We start from the raw sequence: 16,548 nt of genomic DNA, 5'->3' as shown, positions 1-16,548 counted from the left end.
TTCTATTTGGGGACACTTCCATTTTTCCTTCAAACAAAATTTGCAGTTACTAATAATAGTTAAGAAATTTAATAAAATGAAGGTTTCCTGCCTTGATCCCTTATGGAAAGCTTGAAGTTCTTAATTGCAGAATCTTCCAAAGAGAAGTGAGAAGGTTTCCCAGAGATTTATTTAAATAATTACATTTATAGACTATGTAAATGCTATGTAGTGCATTATGATACACTGCTAGGTGAGAAAAATTAGAGAAATTGTTTTAATAGAAAAAAGAAACTAGACTCTAGACTAAAGATATTTATATTATAAATAAAACTATTTTTATTGCATACATATATTAGATGAAAAACTATTTCCCAGTATTCTCAGCTTTCTCAGATATCATGAATTTTAGCAAAAAGGCAAGTAGCATGACAGTGGAGATATCACCAGCATTTTTTTCAGTCATAATTTTTATTTTGAGTGTCAGACTTGGCTTGAATTCTAGTCTTATTATCTATGAACTTTGAGACCCTGGGTATAAATTTCCTAACCTGAGTCTCTTTATTCATCTGCATAATAGGAATACTACTGTAGTCAAACTTGTGCATTGTTGTGAAGACTAGAATTATTGTGTATAAAATATCTAGCACAATGTATATACTCAGTAAGCAAAAGCTATGGCTATTGTAGTACCTTAGAGTTTGGATGCAGATAATTCTGAGCCCTTTAGTTCCAGAACTGTGGAATCTCAGGACCCATTGTTAAATTGCCTGATGGATGTCACAAAACCAGTTAATGGCATCATTAAGTCTATTTTAGTCATCAGGAAAAGGAAACCACAACAAAGTATAGTTACTTGCACAGGATCATTCAAAGAAACATGGATATTAAAAATGAAAGTCCAGGCTCTTTAACTCAGTATTCACCACAGTTTATTTCTATTTCTCAAAAATGAACTAAATAAACACCTATTTTTTCTGTTTTTAAATCCCATTTGATAATTGACTCTGATGTTAGGGTAGATGATCTCAAAAGCAAATGTTACTGAATCATATTTCTAAAATGTATTTGGAAAGTAAATCAGCTGTCTTGCAGATTAACATATACTTGACCTGCCTTGCATAATTAAGGACTATAATTGCCTATAATTGCAATATATTGCTTGTTAAAATGTTAGAGCAAGCTCTCTTTCCTAACCTAGAAATCGTACTCCCTAGATGTACATCTCCATTTTCTACTGCTCTACAGCTTTTTAAAATATACTTTTATTAGTGCACTGCAATTATCCACCATAGTGAGGTTCAATGTGACACAAACATACATGGTCTTGGTGTACTTCCCTCCACATACTGCTAATCTCTTCTCATTCCTTGTACATGCTAGTAAAACTAGTAGTAATGAATTTATATATTGTCATAACATCATCTTAACTGATTTATTCCTCAATAATCCTTTTTCACTCTGTCCTCCAATCCCCTTCCACTATTTTACTAGTCTCTCTACACATTTATCCAAAGATTTTTATATTTTCTGTTTTCTCTCTAGCTTCCACATATGAGAGACACTATACAACCTTTGATTTTCTGAGACTGGTTGATCTCACTTAGCGTAGTATTCTCTAGTAACATCCATTTTCCTGTAAATTACATAGTTTTGTTCTTCATTATGACCGATTAGAATTCCATTGTGTGTTTATACCATATTTTCTTTATCCATTCATCAGACACCTGGGTTGTTTCCATATTTTGGCTACTGTGAATTGCTTCTGGATATAAATGTATTACTATAGCATTCTAACTTTAATTCTTTTGGAAAAATAAGGACTGGTACAGTTGGATACTATGGTGGTTCTACTCATATTCTTTTGAGGAACCTCCATACTGATTTCCATAGTGGATATACTAATTTAAAATCCCACCCAAACTGTATAAGAATTCCTGTCTCCCCACATACAGCTTTTTTATGAGCTTCTAGGTATGGGGAGGGGTGAATATAACCTCTGCTTTTGGAAATCTATTAAACAGTTGCTGTCCAAAAAGGGGAAAGAAGAAACTTATGTGATAGTAGCTAAAGCAAAACAAATAACAAAAAAACAAATTGGGCTTTCTTGAAAGACAAAGAATCTTCAGGAGAACTTCAAGATGAAAATAACAATTAGCCATACTCTTCTCTTAATTTGAACACTGTGATTTAATGATTTATTGCATTCTTTCCCATTCTACAGAAGTGAAGTTTATGAAATTGCCTTGAAGCATTCCATATAATGAGAATCTTACTTCTGATTCACTGATAAGAGTGAGTGCTATTTATATCCAACACAGAGATAGGTGCCATAACTAGGCATCTAACTGCTATAATCAGCATTTTCAGAGCAACTGATTTCTGGACATACATTTTGCAATCTGAATGATTCTGAAGATCACTAACCGTGTCTTCAGACACTGTTCGCAAGGTTGAAGGAGATGTGGTAGATACTTAGCATAAACTACACATCCCATTCTTTTAAGTATTCTGCTTCACTCACTGGATCAGGGCAGATGTCCACATCAGCTTTATTGAATGTTAAGAGAAAGTTCTTAAATGGATTCAAGAAATGGATACATTCAACTTTCTGAAGCTTGAGTGGGATATTATTAGGACCCCTTACTGAATTAAATGAAAAAAAGTGTACCAGATTATGGTAAGGGCCACTTTTGGGTAGAAAGGTGAATAAATCAAACCAAAGTAAAATATACTAATAGTTATGACAAGAAGAAAACTTAGTTTAATGTAAGCTTTAATAGATATATAGATTTTGGCACTCTCATTACAGATGAATCAAGATTTCATATAAATCCTGTCCATTAGAACTCTATTATTCCTATTTTCCAAGCAAAAAGCTTCAGTGAATAAATTTTTTGCTATATATGGAAAAGCTAAGATAGGCATTCTCTATGTAGCCGGTTGAATATGGTAGGTGAAATGAGTGGTTTTTATACCAGCAGCAACTCAGGAGGATGTCAATTTCAGGCACAATACAAGCCTGATTCTTCCCCATTTTTTATACAGAAATCCTTATAATCCCCAAAGTGTTTCAAACCTGTGTAAAAGGTGGGACCTATTCTGATGTATTTCCTTAAAAGATGATCTGATTATAAGTTGAATCTGAGTTATTTATCTATTCGTTAAATATTTATTGTGGACCTACTATGTATATTAAATGAGAGCAGGTACAGAGAAAAGAGAAAAACTTTACCATAACACCTTGGGAGGGGGGCTTATGTTCTTTTAGGAAAAAAGTAGTGTCCTTTACACATCATTGAAATTTTTTCTAGGAATACCTGACAAGAATAAGAGTTATGTAACTGATGAGTTATACAGTAAACATGTGCAACGAATCTCATTCTATGCTAAAAATTAGTGGGGAGGTGGGAAGGTTAAAAATATGAGATATAGCTGGGCGTGGTGGCGCATGCTTGTAATCCCCGCACTTGGGAGGCAGAGACAGGAGGATCGCACTGTTTTGGAGCCAGCCTCGCTGGCTTAAGAGACCCCGTTTTAAAAAAAATTATATATATATTTAGGTCTGGGAGTGTAGCCCGGAGGTAGAAGGGCTACCAGGAACCCCAGTACCACCAAAAAAAAAAAAAGAGAGATATAGTTGCTCATCTCAAGCAATTTACTTCTACAGAAAAAAGCCTTTCATCCATCAAAGAAATAGAAAGCAAAAAATAATCAATTGCTAATTGGATAGTGTAGAAACTGTTAACAGGCTTGGATTAGCCAGAACCCTTTATGAAAGACAGTTGCCTTAAAGAAAGTGAAGCCTCCAAACTTTGCTAGTAGTTGGAATTTAAACCCAATATAACTAATGCCAAATGACTAAAGAGTAATCTCTTAATGTTTGAAATAACAAGTGACTAACAAACATATTGATCTCACTATATTTATTGGCATGTAAAATATAATACACTAAGTGTGAAAAGCAGGTTTTAGAATAGCATTTTACAATATAATCTACTCTTAGAGAATTAAAATAAATGACATGCATGGAAAAAGTATAAAGGGCTAAATACTAAAGAATTAATGGTGGTTTTCTATATATGGTAGGCTTATGGATACTTTTAATTAATTTTTTATTCTCTTAAAATTTTCTTCAATGAGTGTGTTTTATTTGTGTAATGATTTTAAAGACTCACTTGATTCATAAAGCCTAGCAAAATGAATACATTTCATATCATCTAAAATAAATGCACACACAAACACATCTTGCAGAATGGACAGAGAAAAATAATTAAGCAGATAGGGTAGATGATATAGTATGACAGACCTATAAGTTGGCTACTCTTCAGCTTATTGGCCTAAGATGGACATATGATCCAAGTCTATAAAACAAGGAAGTTAGTTGAGAAACACTGATTTGTTCCCTAAATTCCAGGCAATAGAGTTGGAGGTTGATTCTGGAAGATGGAAAAATAAATTTAGGATGAATAAAATTAAGGCTACTGAAAAATAAATTTAGGACCAATGAAAGTAAGGCTAATGTTCTATTGAAGGCAAACAGAAAATGAAATTTGTTATCCTAGAAGTGATATAAATTGAAAATAGAAGTGGCTTCTGGTATGATTTAAATAAATTAAAGGAAGAAAAGTATGCTAGAGGTTGTTAAGCACAAGGTAAAAATATGAAGGGTCTGTGAAATATTAAATTGCATATGACAGTGGTAGAAGTTGGGCACAGACTTCGTGCTCCTCGATACAGGTCGCAGAGATAAAGCAGGAGATAAAGCCGGGAGGCTCTCCTGGGGTAAGTGTATCCTTTAGATGTTGGATTGTGGAGAATTTTCAGCCTCCCTGGGAGAATGTGGGGAGCCAGGGAGCACTCAGAGGGGCTCTGGGAAATCGTTACTGACCAGAAAGGGAGTTCTTCAATGTCTTAATAGCAATTATGATCATACTAATATATGTTGTTTAAAAATTCATCTTAGAAATGCCTCTTTTCTTTTTATATACTTTATAGAAAATGCCCATCAGGAGCAGAATATTGAAATAGATGGATGAAGTACAGTGTGGTAACAGCTTTATGGTTTTTTGAAGTCAAATGAAACCTTTCATTGACCAAAGATGCTTTTTATTTTTAACACTTTTATTGGTGTATCATAGTGAAGTTTAATGTGATACAAACATACATGCATACAGGTCTTGGTGTAAGTCCTTCCACATCCCACCCTGATACTCATTCTGCCCTAACTGTACATGCTAGCAAAACTGTTTTTGCTACATTACCAAATAATAATTTTGTAATACCTTTATACATTACCAAATAATAATAACAACAATTATTATTATTATTTTATTATTATTATTATTATTATTATTATTATTATTATTGTTATTATTTTACCTCGAGGGCTGTTCAGTGAAGCTTCCGATGCTCTCCCGCCATCTCCACAGTGACTCTGGTCAAAGGGAAGGCACTGATCACCTGTTCCTGCCACCACTTCAAAATTTTTGGACAGATCCTTTGTTTCGACAAGAGACTTCAATCTGTAGACCTTTCGAGTGTTGGTGTCTGATATATAAAGTGATTCAGACACTGGATCCATAGCCAGATAGTATTTGTGAGCAGGACTTGTGCTAAGAAAGAGAAAAGTAAAGTTATTCAAAATGATTTGTTCAATACACACTCCATGTGGTACGGTTTTTGTCACAAAGGGAAAATATTTTAATAGGTGAAAGTCTTTCTTTTCACATACTCAGGGGATGGACACATTTATTTTCTAGTAGTGGTTGTAGGTATAAACAAATCCAATGTATACTGCTAACCTGAAATGATGCTGAGATTTCAATACTATCCATTTGAGAGTAGAAAGAAGCAAGAAGAATCACAGGATATAACTTTTTCATAGATTTTATACTCTGTTGTTATCCAATTACTAACTGTGTAACTGCATGTAAATCTCATGGTTATCTCAAACTCAACAAGTCCAAGACAAGTTATTTTTCCCCTGCCTTCTCTATAAGCCTACTCTTCTGTACTTCCTGTCTTACTTGGGGACATGGCTATCAATGTATAATATCTATTGTCAATTAACAGGAGATATACTGCCAAATATTTCCTCTAAACTTCCCTTTTTTAGCTGATGATCATTTATCTAAACCATTTTTCTTCTTTCATGATAGATAGAATTGATTATATATAACCTCTTTTAGGTAGTAATAATGTGATCATGATTGTTGTTGTTGTTGTTGTTGTTGTTGTTGTTGTTGTACTGGGAGTGGAACCCAGGGTAATTCTACTTCCAAGCTACACCCTCAGCCCTATTTTTTTATTCCTTATTTTGAAATAGAGTATCACTGAGTTGCAAAGGACCTCACTAAGTATCTGAGGCTGTCCATGAACCATGATCCTCCTGCCTCAGCCTCCCGAATGCTGGGATTACAAGGTTGTGCCACCATGCTTGACTCATGATTGTATAAGCACATAGCTGTACCTCCTAGAAGTGACACTAAAGCTACCTTGACAGGATTTTGGTGTTCTTGAAACTTTTCAATTACACATTACTACAGGATCTCTTGTTATTTGTATCTGTATAGATGATTGAGCTAATTAATTAATTTAGATTTTTTCTAATTTCATTTTTTTTATGGCTGCAATGTAAAGTTTTAGGGATATTTTACATAAACCTAAAGTATACGAACTACTAGCATAATTCAAACCCCAAATCTGGAAGTCAATCTGATTCCTTCTTTTTGCTCCACATACAACTGTGTATTTATTTAGCTTCCAGGAGCATTCTTTTTTCCATTTCTCCTGCCATTACATTAGTTTTAAATTTTATCATCTCAGGTCTGGAGTGTTTTTTATAGTTGGGCATATATCTCTTTTTGCATTCTTAAATCCACTTTCCTCACAGCACATTTAGGATTATTCTGATGAGGCTCTTTTATTTATTTATTTATTTATTTATTTATTATTTATTTATTTATTTATTTTGCGGGTCTGGGGATGGAATCCAGGGGCATTTGACCTCTGAGCTACACCCCCTGCCCTATTTTTTATTCTTTATTTTGAAACAGGGTCTCACTAAGTTACAGAGGGCCTCACTAAGTAGCTGAGGCTGTCTGCAATCCATGATCCTCTGGTCTCAGCCTCCCGATGCTGGAATTACAAGTGTGTGCCACCACGCCCGGCTTGGCTCTTATCTTTAAAAGTGTTTTTTATGTACTTGGACATGATACACAAGCCTTTCTCCACTCTACTTATTCTCACCTGCCTTTTGAGGCTTTACTCAAGCTTGTCTCCTTAAGGAAGCATTTCCTAAATCTCCAGCTTGGGTTATTTACACTATGCATAAGTAGAATATTAATATAGTATTGCATAATATATTAAATTAATTGTTTATGTGCTAGCATCTCTCCAAATAAGCCATGAGAGCTTGGAACATATCAGCCTTTTCTTGATTATTTCTAATATGCTCCATGCCCAGAACTCTGCCTATCACCAGTTGTCTAAGTCAGAAGCCAGAAACCACTCTTTTCCAACTCCTTCTTTCCACCATTCCTCACATCCAGTGAAACATCATGTTTTTTTTATTATACCTTCTAAATCTTCTTCAATCTACTTATGAACTTTTATCTCTGTTGTCATTAGTTCAAGGCTCCATCATCTTTCATTTTAACTAATTCCCTGGTACCATTTCTATATTGCATGTTCATTTATTCATTAAAAAATTACTAAGTGCTGAAGCCAGGCATGGTGGCACACACTTGTAATTCTAGAATTTGGAAGGTTGAGACAGGAAGACCATGGTTCATGTCCATCCTCAGCTACTTAGTGAGGCCATTTGCAACTCATTGAGACTCTGTTTAAAAATAAAAAATAAAAAAATAGGCCTGGGGGGTATAGCTCAAAGGTAGAATGTCCCTGGGTTCCATTCCCAGTACCAGAACAAAATTTACTAAGTGCCTATGATGTGCTCAAAATCTGTGTTATGGCCCAGAGACCTATCTTTGTGTAAGATGCAGCCCCTTTTTTCATGAAACTAACAATCGAGTAAGGAGAGACAAATACATAAACAGGGTATGACTATTATAAATCCAAGTATTATGACAGAAGAGGTAGAGGGAAATAAATGAGCAGAGGAGTGGCCTAACACCACCTATCACATTGTATTAGCATTATTTTCAAACTATATAGCCGGGCATGGTGGTGCATGCTTGTAATCCCAGCATTTGGGAGGCTGAGACTGGATGATCGTGGTTCGGGGACAGCCTCAGCTGAGACCCTGTTTCAAAATAAAAAGAAAAAAAAATAGGGCATGGGTTGTAGCTCGGAGGTCAAATGCCCCTGGGTTCTATCCTCAGACCCGAAAAAGACTAAAACAAAAACAAAAAAAAAACCTATTAGCTGAAGGCTATACTTTATTTAGATTTCCTTTAGTTTTTATTTAATGTCCTTTTGCTGTTCCATGATTCCATTGTATACCAAGTTATATTTAGTCATTATGTTTCAATAGGGTCTTTTGGGCTGTGACAGTTTCTTAGACTTTCTTATTTTCGATGACATTAACAGTTTTGATGAGTACTGGTTAGATGTTTTGTAAGATGCCCTTATACTGAAATGTGTCTGATTTTTACCCTCACAGTTAGCAATTGTAAGTTTTTGGAGGAAGACCACACAGGTCAAGTCCGATTTTGATCAAATCATTTCAAGGGTACAAACTATCAACATGAATTATCACTGATGAGGCTGACCTTGACCTCCTGAATGAGACATTATTTCTTCCCTATAAAGTTAATTTTTTTTTCCCACTTTCCATATTTTCCACTTTGGAGGGAAATAACTATGAACAGCTAACACCTAAGGTACAAAGATTTATATTCCACTTCTATGAGGGTAGAGTATCTATATAAATTATTTCAAACACTTCTGAATGAGATCTTTATCTCATTATTATTTGTTTATGAATTCATACCATTTATTTATATTAGAACGGATTCATGAATACTCTATTTTTATTTTGCATTACATTCAAAACTATTTTGTTGTTCAAATTGTTCAGGCTTTAGACATTGTGAGCTCTTTCTGTTGCTCATGTGACCCTCTGCAGTACGTCCATCAGTGTGGAGTTATTTTCTTATCACTTCCTTACTTTCTGTCACCACATGACACTGCAGACTCATCTTGCATACTCCTTGCCCCAATGCTAGATCAGCCATTTTCCCAAGGACCTCTGGCTCTTTTTATCAGAAAATGATATTAAAAATGAAGATCCAGGGGTTGGGTATAAGCAGCATTTTTTACATCTCTCTCTCTCTCTCCAACTACACTGTGACTCATCATCTCTCTACTTTTGGTTACAGAGTATCTGACAGGGTTGCTGTTCAGTAAGTGTTGAACTGGGTTGTAGGACATGAAACTAAGAAATAAGAGTGTTCAGGCCTTGGCTACTTAGCCAAGCAAAGTGGCAGGAAGAAGGTCATCATAATAAAGATACCTTTAAGGACTGGTATGTTTTTAATTCTATTTATGTTATATTTGCCCTATAAGCATATTTAGTATGTTAATAATAATTTGAATGGCAAATACTAGTTGTGATTCAGTTTACTGTTTATATTGAAAAAAATCAATTCCAATTGGAACACATGATTTTTTTTTCTACTTACCTTCATCAGGACAATCTGGTAGATTCCAGGGATATCTTCAACCCTGGACCCACCATGACAGGTGTTGTAAATAAACTGTAAAGGGCCCCAACAGACTAGAGAGATTTGGTGATTTTATCAAACAAGTCATCTGTGTGGCAAAGACTTCTTAAATGGGGGTTTGAGTGAAACTTTTTATATGTTTAATTGAATTTTTTCTTTCAGAATAAATTTTTTTTCAATGTGCTTAGATCTTCCTAGAGTAAAAAGTGGGTCACAACTACTCCTTGAAACAACATTTAATGCTTTGGTAACTAGTTTGTTGAGTTTCAGCTGAGACAAATTAATCATGCTTTGTTTAGGAAGAGTTCATAGGCCATTATTCCAAGACAAATATTATGTGCACAAAAGTACTTTGGAATGCATTACATTCATTTATTATTGAACATCTTCAATGTGCCTGTGAGGGAAGTTAGAATTACCATTCTCCTCAAATCAAAGTTGGGGAAATACAAACACATAGAGTGCTTTGCCAGAGTCACTAACAAGTCTGGGCCTGTACTAAAATTAGATTAGATCATATGTGACTATGTGTAAAATATCATTAGAATATTCTTATTATGAAGTTAGAAAAAAGCAACAATGTTCCTGTATTCTTCTAATTGCATAGCATGCCCTATTTCATTCAGTAAAGCTATTCTCAAACATTATGTATTAGAATTTAGAAAATAGAATAGCTCACTATTCCAAATTCAAATCTGATTAATGTTATTTTCTTGACAGCCAATAATTAGGAATGTCTCCTCTATTGATATATAATTTCTTGCCATCATGCCATTTCCCAAGTGCACTTCAGCTCTTTTGAGACAGATTTATTTCTACTTTATGAAAACATGCCATACCTGAGAAAGAAGAAACAGTATACTACATACCAATTTGCTTTCATTCCTTATGTCTAAAGGCATATTGCTTTTGAGATACATAAAGAGTTCTTAGATAACTTGGCGGTAGACTTACAGTCATCTGGTTACTTTTACATTCAAGTAGTGTCCTTATCACTTCATGCTAGTTAAAATCACATACATTGTTAAGGGAGTGATTAATGTTTATAATTAATACACTGTAATACACTTTACCAGTAATCATTTTGAAAATCAACTTAATTTGCTTAAGGAATTCTTTATGCCAAAGTATCAAGGTTGATCTTGTGCACTGGCTTTAAATTAAACCCCTATCAGTGCCACTTCAATGAAAACTGGCACTGGGATGTGAACAAATCCATTGTTCTCCTTTTTATTTTCAGAAATTTAGAATAGTTTTGACAAGAATAATGAATAAACAAATTGAATAGAAATGCTCATTATTATTAATTTCAGAGTTACATGCCATTGTTGGCAATTGGTAAATTGGCAGTTTAGAATTTTTCTGTTATTTATTTTTGGTGGGAAGGAATAAGTGCTATGAGGTCACATCAAAGAAAAAGAAAAAAATCTTATTAAAGAAGGTCATTATGGTCATTGTCACTTAATATAGCTGTTAACTATATTTCTAGATATGGGGAGATCTAGATAAGTTTCTCTATGCAACTTGAAAGCATCCAATCTATTTTAACTTACGGAATAATTTGTGATATCACCTTAGGGAAACATAATGAGACTTGTAGCCTCATTTTCTATGAAGTACTGAACTGCCAGCTTTCACTTATTTCCTTTTCAATATATTCTGTTTCTCCAGAAAATTTCTACTTAGTGGAGGACCCTGTTGTTTTGAAAGGCACTTACCTGCATCATCATTTTCAAATTTATTTTCACAGTATTTCTTAAACCTTACTTAAGAAGCCAAATTTCCTGTTAGCACATTATTAAGGGGGTGACCTCTTTGGCAAAGGGGGGTGGTTCAGGCAGCTATCAATGCAGTTTGCTTACCTATGTCTGGTATCTCTGTTTCTAGGTTGTACAAGGTATCCATGAGTAGCAAGTAAAAGAAAACAGAGTCATCAGTATTATTTAACAAGCCACATATAACCAGATACATGAATTCCTAACTCAGTTTGTTGCAATTGGAGAACCTCCATGGGGACCATTTAGCTGTGCAAGTCAAAGTTGACCCAATCTCTGGGCTTCTCCTACTAAGATGGTGTCAAATTAGTGGTATATGTTGCTTAGTTGATAGGCAAATATCTAAGGAAGATTTTTCAAAAGGTTCTCATAGAATATATATATTAGAATCACTTGTATCCTTCCACATGTGCAGTTTTCTGGTTTTCTCCCTAATCCTATTAAGCCAGAATCCTGATATGGGAATTTTTTTGGGGGTGGTACAGGGGTCCCTGGAATCCCTTCTACCTCTGTGATACACTACCAGACCTATTTTATACTTTTTTTTAAATTTGGAAAGAGGGTCTCTTAAGCCAGCGCGGCTGGCTTCGAACCTGCGCGATCCTCCTGTCTCCGCCTCCCAAACACGGGGATTACAAGCATTCACCACCACACCTGGCTGGGAATTTTGTTTTTAACAAACTCACCTGGGTGTTCTAATACAGTTAGGTTTAAGAATCACTGGATTAAGAGTTGAAAAAGCAGCCAGTTCAAAAGATCTGAGGACCCTAGCCTTTCTTTTTTTTTTTTGGTGTGTGTGTGTGTGTGTGTGTGTGTGTGTGTGTGTGTGTTTGCGTTTTCCAGTAGGGATTGAATCAAGGAGCATTATATCTTTGAACTACACCTCCAGCCCTATTTTATTATTTTATTTTGAAACATGGTCTCTCTACATTGCAGTGGGCCTCACAAGTAGCTGAGCCTGACTGCGAACCTGTGATCCTCCTGTCTCAGTCTCTCAAGTACTGTGATTGCAAGCATGCATCACCACACTTGGCTTTCTAGGTTCTGGTCTGATAGCCATAACCATCCTATTAATATATAAAACCACTGTTTTATGATAAAGTCATATGTTAGACAGGGATACTAACACTAGCCCAAATCCCATTATTGGACCTTAGGGATAAAATAGGATTATCTGTTTTACATATTCCTTATAACATTAAACAGCTTCTAACTAGGTGTGCTAGCACATGTCTGTAATCCCAGGACTTGGAAGCTTGAGACAGAAGGATAGCAAGTTTGAGGATAGCCTCAGCAAGTAGTGTCTCTCAGCAACCTAGCAAGACCTTGTTCCAAAAAATAAAACAAAACAAACAAAAAATAAAAAGGGCTGGGGTGTAAATCAGAGGTAGAATGCCCCTCGGTTTACTACACACATGCAAAAAGCTTCTTAATGGGTTAGGCATGGACTACCACACCTGTAATTTCAAAGAACTGGGAAGCTGAGGAAGAGGATCACAAGTTTGCGGCCAGCCTGGGCAACATAGTGAGACCCTGTCTAAAAATAAAAAATAAAGAGGGCTGTCAGGCGTGGTGACACACATTTGTAATCCCAGCATTTGGGAGACTGAGACAGGGGGATCGCAGTTTGATGACAGCCTCAGCTTGTAGTGAGGCCCTTTGCCACTCAGTGATATCTTGTTTCAAAATAAAAAATAATAAAAAATAGGGCTAGGGATGTAGCTTGAAGGTAGAATGGCCCTGGGTTCCATCCCCATTACTGCAGTAAATAAATAAATAAAATAAATAAAATAAATAAAATAAAGAGGGCTGGGGATATAGCTTAGTGGCAATTGCTTTCCTAGAATAAGTGAGACCACGGGTTCAATTCCCAGTATTCAAAATTGAAAATAAGCATCTTAAGAAGTTGAAAGTATGAGGCTTTTCTCTTAAACCATGATAAAATGTGCCTCATATCAAAACAGATTCAATAAAACATCATGTACATCAATTATTAAAGCCTTATCTCTTCTAGCCATCCACACTCCAAGGGAGACTGTGATGAGAAAAACAGAATTTTGGGTGAGCCCAAAAGTACCAGAACACATTGGTGGTCCCTGAACTGTGAGTCTCTTGGCCAAGAAGAATTTGGTTATTACCTAGGTGTTTCAGTGAAGGACATGGTAGGAAGCTTCTCACACAGAGGGGAAGGGCTATGTATAGGCCTGACTTTGGGTCAAATCTTCTCAAAATTGAAAGGCTATAATCATCTGTGAGATAGTCATTTTATTTATTTATTTATTTATTTATTTATTTATTTATTTATTTTTGGTGGTACTGGAGTTGGAACCCAGAGGCTTTCTACCTCGGGCTATACTCCCAGATCTATTTTATATTTTATTTGGAAACAGGGTCTCACTAAGTTGCTGAGGGCCTCACTAAGTAGCTGAGGCTGGCTTCGAACCTGTGCGATCCTCCTGTCTCAGCCTCCCAAGCACGGGGATTACAAGTGTGCGCCACCATGCCCGGCTGTCATTTTATTTTTAAAATCCTTTTAAACCTGTCCCTTAAATCATTTTGAAAACACACACACACACACACACACACACACACACACACACAAAATCCAAAATCTTTTTTTGATCTAAACTGGAAAATATGCTTATACTTTGGAATGTCAGGCAATAAGGAAAGATACAAAATTATTTCATTTCAAACTATCTTCTAAAACAGGTTCAACCTTTTCTTTTTAAAAGAATCTCTTTGGGGTTTTACTTGCTGGGCTACAGGTCAGGGTCCATTGACTTTTCTGTTTTACTGGCCCATTTCAAAAGAGTAGTATTCTGTGGTTTTACAGAAAGGTCTTCCAGTAAGAATGTAGAGCTCTGATTAGAAACCTGGCCTCAGATTTGGCACCTCTTTTGGTTTCTTTGTTTCTTAGACACTTGCTTGTTTTTGTGGCCTCTAAATTGAGGGTGAGTGTACTTGGGGCTGGATCTTATCACTGTCATATACTTGATCCTCCTAAAGGTAGTTTATTTGTGAAAACGCTAGAAGAACCTCATTAAAGCATGGTTTCAACTACAACAAAATCTCATGGTACAGAACCATTTGTGTGGCTATAAGAGTTTGAAATTCTTAGGTGATGGCAAGTAGTAGTAGGGGAATGGTTTGATTTTCTTGAAGTTGCTTCTTATCCTGCCAATAATGTCATTTCGAATTTGGAAAGGTGTCCCATATTACGCAGAGCAATTTTTCTCGTTAACATCTCAGAGGGACGAAGTGAAAATAATAGAATTCATTTCCAGTGTGTGACCTTGTTCTGTCCCAGAATTACTTTTATTTAAGGATTTAGGATTGAGCCACATCCAGTCTTCTGTGTAGCTAGTAACTGATTCATATGCTAAGGTGCCATTGTGGGAGCTCTACACAAGTATGTATGCCTATCAGTGGGCATCACCACCTTGCAACTGGCTGACTTTCAGCTTGCCGTGAGTTAAGAGGAGAAGGGAGGGGACTAAAAATCTTTTTAGAGCTGAGAATTCTCCTTATGATAGGGTCACTGGGCTGAACTTTAATTTTTTCTTAGAATCCATATGATAAAAAGGGCCATCTACTCTTTATTTTTTTAGAAAGAAGAAAAATCTAAAACCCCAGGGAGGTATCTGTTCAGGGGAGAGTTTACCCCCTGCTTCCTTTTTTAAAAAAATTTATTGGTGCATTTTATTCATACATCTTAATGGGATGCAAAATGGTGGAAGCATACATGCACACATCATCCAATTAGCCCTTTCCCAGTTCCCACCCCATTCCCTCCCCTTTCCTCCTTCTCATGTTTGGTTTAGTGATTGACATTGATATGTTTGTTAAAGTACATCATGTGCAATAGAGAATTTCCCTCTTCCCCTTTCCCATCCCCTCAATTAGGTCACTTTATTTGCTCATCTATAGAATCTCCTTCTTTTTCTAGAGTTCCTTCATTGACCCAATTTATCTCTAGCTTTTGCATATTAGGGAGAACATCTGATTTCTTATTTTTTGTAACTGACTAATCTCACTTAACATAATTTCCTCCAGCTCCATTCATTTCCCTGTAAATGACATAATTGTGTTTTTCTTTATGGCTGAGTAAAATTCCATTGTGTACATATACTCTGGTTTCTCCTCAGATCATATAATCTTTCACCTTTTACCATCTATTCATTTTTAATTTAAAAGAAAATCAGAGAGACATGATTTATATACCATGAGAGTCACTCTTCTAAAGTGTATAATCTAACAGTTTCCACTTACATTCAGAGAGTTGTGCCACCATTACTATCATCCAATTTCAGAATATTTCATCACTCTGTGAAGAAATTCTGTACCTCTTTGCTCACAGTCATTTTCCATTTTCCCCTACCTCAGTTCCAGTCAACCAAAAATCTGATAACTGTCTCTATGGATTTGCCTATTCTGTATATTTCACATAAATGGAAATATATATTTGCCCTCATGTGCCTGGCTTCTTTCAATTAACACAATGCCCCACTTATTTTTTTTTGTATTTTTGTGAGGTTGGATATGGAAATGAAGACACATGTCAACTTTGAAGCTATTATATAATGACTTGGCATTATGGGAGTTTGAATGGCCTGCTTGGTGGTAGCCATGATCTTTTTTATGCTGTTCTTGGACTCTTTCCTTATTCTTGACAGATATATTTGGTGTTAATCAGTGGGCTTCTTACACTGTTTCTCTTTCCATGGTCTTCTTCATTTGAATACCTTGTATCCATACTTGCTGGTCACTGTCATCTTCCAGCTTCAAACTCCATCATTTCCAATTACCCTTCCCCATGGTCTAGTGGTTTCCCTCACTTTTATTACAATGTACGTGGCTTCTGTTTCAGAGCCCTGCTAAATGAATGAGTGTTGAGGGGCTAGTGGATGATTTACTATGAGGACCATTCTAAAAATTGTCCTTATATTGGGTACTTTTAGAAATGTAATGTCTCAACTAAAAATAACCTATTTATTAGAGTAAAATTTTGGATACTGTGGAAGACCAATGGAGATGTTTCTGGATGAGGTAGAAGCCTTTGACTGTTACTGCTAATACATGAGATCAAACTGGAAAGGTAACCC

General features: G+C 35.7%; 1 protein-coding gene across 3 annotated transcripts in view; it reads right to left on the bottom strand.

Annotated features, from left to right (window-relative positions):
* TENM1 (teneurin transmembrane protein 1) overlaps positions 1–16,548 on the bottom strand; it is a gene marked incomplete at both ends in the record, with an annotated part of 892,332 nt that overhangs the window by 145,057 nt on the left and 730,727 nt on the right. For 2 of the 3 annotated variants that reach the window (XM_080719098.1, XM_080719099.1), the window contains 2 exons: positions 5,362–5,594; positions 11,531–11,551. In XM_080719098.1, the coding sequence (XP_080575224.1) occupies positions 5,362–5,594; positions 11,531–11,551 (254 nt within the window). The remainder of the gene's footprint in view (positions 1–5,361; positions 5,595–11,530; positions 11,552–16,548) is intronic. The other variant, XM_080719100.1, reaches the window with a different exon arrangement.

The sequence above is a fragment of the Muscardinus avellanarius genome, assembly GCF_963383645.1.
Source record: "Muscardinus avellanarius genome assembly, chromosome: X".
NCBI lineage: Eukaryota > Metazoa > Chordata > Mammalia > Rodentia > Gliridae > Muscardinus > Muscardinus avellanarius.
The sequence above is the reverse complement of the archived record's forward strand: the minus strand, read 5'-3'. Positions and strand labels throughout refer to the sequence as shown.